This window comes from Nansenia antarctica (genome assembly GCF_963989245.1).
Source record: "Nansenia antarctica genome assembly, chromosome: 16".
NCBI classification, from domain to species: domain Eukaryota; kingdom Metazoa; phylum Chordata; class Actinopteri; order Argentiniformes; family Microstomatidae; genus Nansenia; species Nansenia antarctica.
This window is the reverse complement of record NC_137686.1, coordinates 26897431-26906104: the sequence shown is the minus strand read 5'-3', so window position 1 is coordinate 26906104 and position 8674 is coordinate 26897431. Positions and strand designations below refer to the sequence as shown.

The following is an 8674-nucleotide window of genomic DNA, read 5'->3' as shown; positions in this document are numbered from 1 at the left end:
TACAAAATTCTATGTGTACAAAATTCTATGTATAAAAAAAGTTTATGTATACTAAATTCTATGTGTACCAAAGTTTAGGTATACTAAATTCTATGTGTACCAAAGTTTAGGTATACTAAATCCGATATAGTGCTCTGAAAGTCGCCTATATATAAAATGCATTATTATTATTATTATTATTATTATATATACTAAATTCTACGTATACAGAATTCTATGTCCACTTTTTTAGATTAGATGGAATGATCTTGTGAGTGTGTCTGTGTGTAGGCCGGAGCGGGAAGGAGGTATTACACTCAGAAGTGTGTGTGTGTGTGTGTGTGCGTGTGTGTGTGTGTGTGTGTGTGTGTGCGTGTGTGTGTGAGATAGAGTGAAGACAGACTCACCAGCAGCGTGTGAAGCTGGGCTGCGTGGTTGGTGAATAACCTGGGAGACTGCTGACACAGCTGGCACAGCTGAGAGATCTGAGGAAGAGTCGTCATCATCATCATCATCATCATCATCATCATCATCATCATCATCACCACCACGACCACCACTATGTACACTAAATTCTATCTATACAACATTCTATGCTATCAAAATTCTATGTCCACTTTTTTAGATCACCACCAACAACAACAACAACAACAACAACAACAACAACAACAGCCGTATCTAAGGTCGGTTGCTAACCTCTTGCAGCGCCGTGGCCTTGTGTCCGGTGACCAGCCTGCACATGATGATGTGCTCCAGCAGGATGACTTGGAATGAGGAGAGGATGGGACTGGAGTCCAGCACTGTAAACACACACACACACACACACACACACACACACACACACACACACACACACAGATGTCAACCCCAGTCACAACCATGTGAACCACAACTCACAGTGACTTGAGGTGAACACGTTTGTAAAGTCTAACTCACTTTTCAGCTTCTCCAGCTGCATGAGTGCTTTGTCTGTGTACTTCTGGGCCTTCTCGAGGTAGCCTGCCTGCATGGAGTGCATCACTGTCACCTGCAGGAGGGAAAACAAAGACAATCTAGTCATTAATACATCAGACTTATATACAGGGTATATACAGGAATCTTGAGGTTAATTTCAATACCTTTCTAAGACTTTTTAAAGACCTTGTCAATATTTTTCCAGACCTCACCGCCACTTCGAGCTGTAACCGTTTACATCAGTGACACCTTTAACTTAACAGTTTTAGTTTGCAATAGACTAGACCACTATCATACCACAGAATTTCCGGTTCATCTTTGTTTTTTAATAAAACGAATAAATTCACGAACTTTTACTAAAAGTTTTTAGGACTCAAACTCTTTGGACAGAGTCTAATTCAGAAAATACCTAGAAAATTCAAGACCTCATAAAATCGTGATAAGACTTTTTAATACTTATTAAGGGTCTTGATTTTCCCAAAATTTATTTATCAACTTTTAATACTTTTCAAGACACCGCGAATACCCTGTATATAGTGCTTTTCTCGAAACTCAAAGACGCTTTACAAAGTGAAAAGACCTAAGAAAACAAATGAAAGAAAGTATAATTAAGGTAGTGCTGCTGGGACACATGGGAAGGGGAGGGGGGGGAGGCGGAGAGGGTTAACTAGTGAAGGCAAGCTTGAAGAGGTGGGTTTTGAGGGCCTGTTTAAATGTTGGGAGGGTGTTGGCCTGTCTGATGTGGTTGGGGAGGGCGTTCCAGAGGGACGGGGCTGCGGCTGAAAAGGCCCGATCACCCCAGGTCCGGAGCTTGGTAATTGACCTTTATTCATAAACCCATAAATATATCACGATGTATTTAATAACCCAGAAACTTGTGTTGTGGAGACCCAAAATCTTCACATGAAATCTTCAAGTGAAAGTGAGTACCATTTTTTTTACCAAGAAGGTCAAAGGTTAAACAAAAGGCCCGCTCTCACCAGGTAGACCAGCACACACATGTGCTCCTTCGGCAGCCAATGGAAGAGGTCGGCCGGGTTGCTAGGCAGGATCTCGTCGTCGTGGAGTGTGGAGATGGTCTGGATGCACTGCTGCAACTGCTTCAGACACGGCTTCACGCTCTTCACCTGCAGACCACCAGACCACATACACTCAGTCATCCCTTATATGACCTCCCACAGACCACCACCACCACACACACTCAGTCATCCCTTATAGGACCCCACATCCTTCATTAGTCATCACCACCAGACACACTCAGTCATCCCTTATAGACCCACACACACTCAGTCATCACCACCACCACACACACTCAGTCATCCCTTATAGGACCACCACACACACTCAGTCATCCCTTATACACTCTTCACCTGCAGACCACCACCACACACACTCAGTCATCCCTTATAGGACCCCACATCCTTCATTAGTCATCCCTTATATGACCCCACATCCTTCATCAGTCATCCCTTATAGGACTTTAGATTAGATTAGATTCAACTTTATTGTCTTTGCAGAGTAAAGTACCAGACAACGAAATGCAGTTTAGGATCTAACCGGGAGTGCAAATAGTGATATAAGAACATGATAGATACATACTACCTAGTATGGTACATAGTTACCTAGTATGGTAGTAAAAGGTATATACAGTTATGAGCTATGTACAGTTAAGGTAGCTATGTGTAGTATGGTGTACACAGATGTATAAATAGAGGCTATATATATAAAAAAACAAAAAAACATCCATCATTTGACTTGACAGCAACAAAGATTCCACATGTGGCTGTGTGTCGTCCAAGTGTCACATTTGCTGTCTTCGCAAGTGCAAAAATAGATTCAGTCAGACGTCGGAAAATACCATTCCTGACTTCCTGGTGGCCTGAAGGGATTCTCTATCCCCCTGGACAATCCCAGTGTTCTGTGTGTTCTATGTCTGTGTGTTCTATGTCTGTGTGTTCCATGTGTTCTGTGTGCTCTGTGTGTTCTATAGCCCAATGCACACGGCCCCGATTTTGTCGCACCGCCGAACATTCGATTCTCAATTCTTTGAATTATTTCAATTGGTGTGAATGGAGAATCGAATGTTGTCGTGCGATAAAATCGCATCGCATGCCGTGTGCATTGTCTCATTCAAAACAATGGAATCGAATTCAGCGGTGCGACAAAATTGGGGCCGTGTGCATTGGGCTTATGTCTTCTATGTCTGTGTGTTCTATGTGTTCTATATGTCTGTGTGGAGGACTGGGACCTGTGCTGGGGGGGGGGGGGGGGGGGTGCGTACCTGTCCTGCGTCCAGGTAGTGTGTGACCTGCAGCACCAGGAAGAACACCCTGAGCGACTCCTTCTGGATGGGGTTTCCCTGCCAGTTCTCCACGATGGTCCCACACAGCGTCAGCAGAGGGTGGACCTCCCCCAGCTTCCTCTCCATCAACAGCAGCTGCAGAGAGAGAGAGACACACACACAAAGACACACACAGAGACACACACAGAGACACACAGAGAGACACACAGACACACACACACACAGAGAGAGAGACACAGACACGCAGAGACACACAGACAGAGACAGACACACACACACACACACACACACACCACAGAGAGACACACCACCGAGAGAGAGAGACACACACACACACACACACACACACACACACACACACCACAGAGAGACACACACACAGACAGACACACACACACACACACACACACACACACACACAGAGAGAGAGACACACACACAGAGACACACAGACACTTTGGTAAGCAACGATTGGACAGATGAGACAGTTTGGTAAGCAATGTCTAAAGCATGCAAATCATGAGAAATGGATAACTATAATGCGATAAAACCTGAACATGACTTGACAATAAATGATATCGGCGCCGTGACTCAAACTCACCATTCCTTTACTCAACAGAAAGAGAGCTCTGTGTAGGAATGGGGGAAGAAGAAAGAACAAGGATATTCAGAACATAAGAGATCATATTACCAAGATCATATTACACTCGCCGTCAGTAACATCAACAATAACTGACACAGCTAAAACATAATCAGAACAATGATGTCTCGATAAGATAGGAGCATTACTGCATCACTGCATTACATGGCTCAGATACTGGTGTGGTACAGCGTTCTCTCACAGGAGCGAGGAGGACAGGGGATGATGATGATGTCATACCTGGTGTACTCCGAGCCCACCACCCTGGCATACTCCGCCCCCACCCCCAGGAGGTCGCACGCAGACACCAGATCCTTCTCCAGCGTGTGTAGTTGCTGTGAGGGGAGAAAACACACAAAACACAACAGTCCGTCAACTTCCACCCAGTGGTGGAGGAAACTAAACATGTACAAACGTATTGAAACTGATTCACGAGGGCGTAGAGCCGTAGATATTTTTTTTATGAAATGAGGAAAGATCTTGTGAGTGTGTGTCGTGTGTAGGCCGGAGAGAGAAAGAGGTGTTACTCTCAGAAGTGTGTGTGTGTGTGTGTCTCTCAGCAGTATGTGTGTGTATCTCAACAGTGTGTGTGTGTGTGTGTGTGTGTGTGTTTGTGTCTCAGCAGTGTGTGTGTGTGTGTGTGTTAATCTCTCAGCAGCGTGTGTGTGTGTGTGTGTGTGTGCGTGTCTCTCAGCAGTGTGTGTGTGTGTGTGTGTGTTTGTGTCTCAGCAGTGTGTGTGTGTGTGTGTGTGTGTGTGTGTTAATCTCTCAGCAGCGTGTGTGTGCGCGTGTGATTGAACTTAGATTACAGAATTGTAGAATTGATTACAGTCATTTTACAGTCAGAATTAGTCATTCTCTAGAGGAAAGCTATTTGTTTGGCAGCTTGTGTCGGTCCAGGGCTGTGACAGGGCTGTGATAGGGCTGTGACAGGGCTGTGATAGGGCTGTGATAGGGCTGTGACAGGGCTGTGACAGGGCTGTGACAGGGCTGTGATGTGGCTGTGACAGGGCTGTGACAGGGCTGTGATAGGGCTGTGACAGGGCTGTGACAGGGCTGTGATGTGGCTGTGACAGGGCTGTGATAGGGCTGTGATGTGGCTGTGACAGGGCTGTGACAGGGCTGTGATGTGGCTGTGACAGGGCTGTGATAGGGCTGTGATAGGGCTGTGATAGGGCTGTGACAGGGCTGTGACAGGGCTGTGACAGGGCTGTGATAGGGCTGTGATAGGGCTGTGATGTGGCTGTGATAGGGCTGTGACAGGGCTGTGACAGGGCTGTGACAGGGCTGTGACAGGGCTGTGACAGGGCTGTGATGTGGCTGTGATAGGGCTGTGACAGGGCTGTGATAGGGCTGTGACAGGGCTGTGATAGGGCTGTGACAGGGCTGTGATGTGGCTGTGATAGGGCTGTGACAGGGCTGTGATGTGGCTGTGATAGGGCTGTGATAGGGCTGTGATAGGGCTGTGATAGGGCTGTGACAGGGCTGTGACAGGGCTGTGACAGGGCTGTGATAGGGCTGTGACAGGGCTGTGACAGGGCTGTGATGTGGCTGTGACAGGGCTGTGACAGGGCTGTGACAGGGCTGTGACAGGGCTGTGATAGGGCTGTGATAGGGCTGTGATAGGGCTGTGACAGGGCTGTGATGTGGCTGTGATAGGGCTGTGACAGGGCTGTGACAGGGCTGTGACAGGGCTGTGACAGGGCTGTGATAGGGCTGTGATGTGGCTGTGACAGGGCTGTGATAGGGCTGTGATAGGGCTGTGATGTGGCTGTGATGTGGCTGTGACAGGGCTGTGACAGGGCTGTGATAGGGCTGTGACAGGGCTGTGACAGGGCTGTGACAGGGCTGTGATAGGGCTGTGATGTGGCTGTGACAGGGCTGTGACAGGGCTGTGACAGGACTGTGACAGGGCTGTGACAGGGCTGTGACAGGGCTGTGATAGGGCTGTGATAGGGCTGTGACAGGGCTGTGACAGGGCTGTGACAGGGCTGTGACAGGGCTGTGATGTGGCTGTGATAGGGCTGTGATAGGGCTGTGATGTGGCTGTGACAGGGCTGTGACAGGGCTGTGACAGGGCTGTGACAGGGCTGTGATAGGGCTGTGATAGGGCTGTGACAGGGCTGTGACAGGGCTGTGACAGGGCTGTGACAGGGCTGTGACAGGGCTGTGACAGGGCTGTGATAGGGCTGTGACAGGGCTGTGACAGGGCTGTGACAGGGCTGTGACAGGGCTGTGACAGGGCTGTGACAGGGCTGTGACAGGGCTGTGACAGGGCTGTGACAGGGCTGTGACAGGGCTGTGACAGGGCTGTGACAGGGCTGTGATGTGGCTGTGACAGGGCTGTGACAGGGCTGTGACAGGGCTGTGACAGGGCTGTGACAGGGCTGTGACAGGGCTGTGATAGGGCTGTGATGTGGCTGTGACAGGGCTGTGATAGGGCTGTGACAGGGCTGTGATAGGGCTGTGATAGGGCTGTGATGTGGCTGTGATGTGGCTGTGACAGGGCTGTGACAGGGCTGTGACAGGGCTGTGATGTGGCTGTGACAGGGCTGTGACAGGGCTGTGATAGGGCTGTGATAGGGCTGTGACAGGGCTGTGATAGGGCTGTGACAGGGCTGTGACAGGGCTGTGACAGGGCTGTGATAGGGCTGTGATGTGGCTGTGACAGGGCTGTGATAGGGCTGTGACAGGGCTGTGATAGGGCTGTGATGTGGCTGTGACAGGGCTGTGACAGGGCTGTGACAGGGCTGTGATAGGGCTGTGACAGGGCTGTGACAGGGCTGTGATAGGGCTGTGACAGGGCTGTGACAGGGCTGTGATAGGGCTGTGATGTGGCTGTGACAGGGCTGTGATAGGGCCTCACCGCCAGTTGGAACAGCAGTCTGCAGTGCCAGTAAGGTGTCTGCTGGGAGATCTGGATGGCCTTCCGAAGCAACGGTTTCGCCGAGTCAACCAAATTCTTCACAGACAGACAGGCGGCAGACAGAGGGAGGAAGGGATAAGCATCAGTTCATTCATCATCAGTTCATCATTGTTTGGTTGGTCAAACGGCTCAATAACAAGTCAATCTCACAGAACGATCGTGAAAACAAACGTGGAAAATCAGGGATGTTTTGCTAAACAAACTAGCCTACTCGTGTCCTGCTTTGTCTAACGGTTTCAGAGTTCACTTACATGCAAAAGCAGCTCAACGAAGGAAGAAACACAACGCAAGGATTACTGACGGGATCATTTGCGACACGTCTGTCTATCTATCTACCATATTATAATATTAGATTAGATTAGATTCAACTTTATTGTCATCGCAGCAGAGTACAAGTACTATACAACGAAATGCAGTTTAGTATCCAACCCAACGTGCAAATAGTGATATAAGGGCATTGATATAATCAATGTGAAATGAGTAGGACGTTTTACATTGAACTGGTTGACTTGAATGATTAGTGCTATGGTAAACATTATGCACAGGAGCAACTGATGACCTGTTTGACCTTTTCTTGAACCCCAACAGAGTAGAGATGAGAGCAACACTTACCTGTTGACAATAGAGCTCTGACAGCAGACTGGCAGCCTCAAACTTGACATCTTCAAATTGAGGGATCTGATATCACTCGTAAAGGAGTTTAGTGCAGTTTACAACACAATAAAACGACAAGAAATTACACACAGGTGAAAGTGAATACATTACAAAGTGCCCTTTGAGTAACACACACAGGCACACTCACTCACACACACACACACACACACACACACACACTCACACACACACACACACTCACTCACTCACTCACTCACTCACTCACTCACTCACTCACTCACTCACTCACTCACTCACTCACTCACTCACACACACACTCTCACACACACACACACACACACACACACACACAGCACAGTTTCAGTATCACTTACGAAATCACTTATGAAAAAGGATACTTGTTGCGATATGAACCACTAGAAAAGAAACATAAAACGAAAGGTTAGTTTCATCATCAGCTGAGGATGTGTGGTTGATGATGCAGTTATACAGTTGAATGCTTCACTCAATAATTTATAATCTAATCCATAATCTGGATTGCTATCTAGCTGTCCTTACATGATGCTACAGTACACATTCTCAGTACCTGCGTTACTTGGAAACTGGCTCAGGTATATTCTCAGAATATTACAGCCAGGGGGGTATTCCATCAATGTTGCTAAAGGGAAAATCTAGGCTCCTTTTTGATAAATCTCGCGAGATTTAAACCCCTAAATGGAAAAACCCCTAAATAAACCTGGATTCTTCTTTTTTCGAAGTCTCGCGAGACTTATCGAAATAAACCTAGATTTGTTCCCTTTAGTGGCGTTGATGGAATACCCCCCCCTCCCTGGTAGCTTTTGGCTATAGACTAGCATGAACCATTTGTTGACTTTTCTTTTCTGATCAGCAACACTTTGCTGCGCTTGTTGTCCTAGTTATACGGTAATATATCGTCCCCTAGGCCACAAACACATCCCCGGTCTTTCCCAGGGAACACTCACCGCTTTCTCCAGGTGGCTCCGGGCCAGCTCGCTGTTCTTGGTGTGGTGGTACAGCACCGAGCCCAGCTGCAGGTGGGTCCTGGCCTCGACCCTCTGGGGCGGCTTGAACCCGAACACGGCCTGGAGACAGTGCACACACAGGCGGATCTTGGGGGGACTGGAGGTGCGGAAATGCTCCGCGAAGCCCAGCAGGGCCAGGTACCAGGACTCCGGGGCCTCTCCTCCTCCGACGACGCTGGTCGCCATTTTTTTTTTTGTGGCACAAAACAAAAACA

General features: G+C 48.2%; 1 protein-coding gene across 1 annotated transcript in view; it reads right to left on the bottom strand.

Moving 5' to 3' along the window:
- Positions 1-8645, bottom strand: part of mau2 (MAU2 sister chromatid cohesion factor) — a gene marked incomplete at its 5' end in the record, with an annotated part of 14815 nt that extends 6170 nt beyond the window's left edge. The window contains 11 exons of the mRNA XM_080546502.1: positions 387-464; positions 676-779; positions 916-1006; positions 1914-2060; positions 3215-3370; positions 3837-3864; positions 4116-4210; positions 6742-6837; positions 7414-7479; positions 7815-7832; positions 8400-8645. Coding sequence (XP_080402628.1) covers positions 387-464; positions 676-779; positions 916-1006; positions 1914-2060; positions 3215-3370; positions 3837-3864; positions 4116-4210; positions 6742-6837; positions 7414-7479; positions 7815-7832; positions 8400-8645 — 1125 coding nt within the window. The remainder of the gene's footprint in view (positions 1-386; positions 465-675; positions 780-915; positions 1007-1913; positions 2061-3214; positions 3371-3836; positions 3865-4115; positions 4211-6741; positions 6838-7413; positions 7480-7814; positions 7833-8399) is intronic.
- Between the last annotated feature and the right edge of the window lie 29 nt (positions 8646-8674).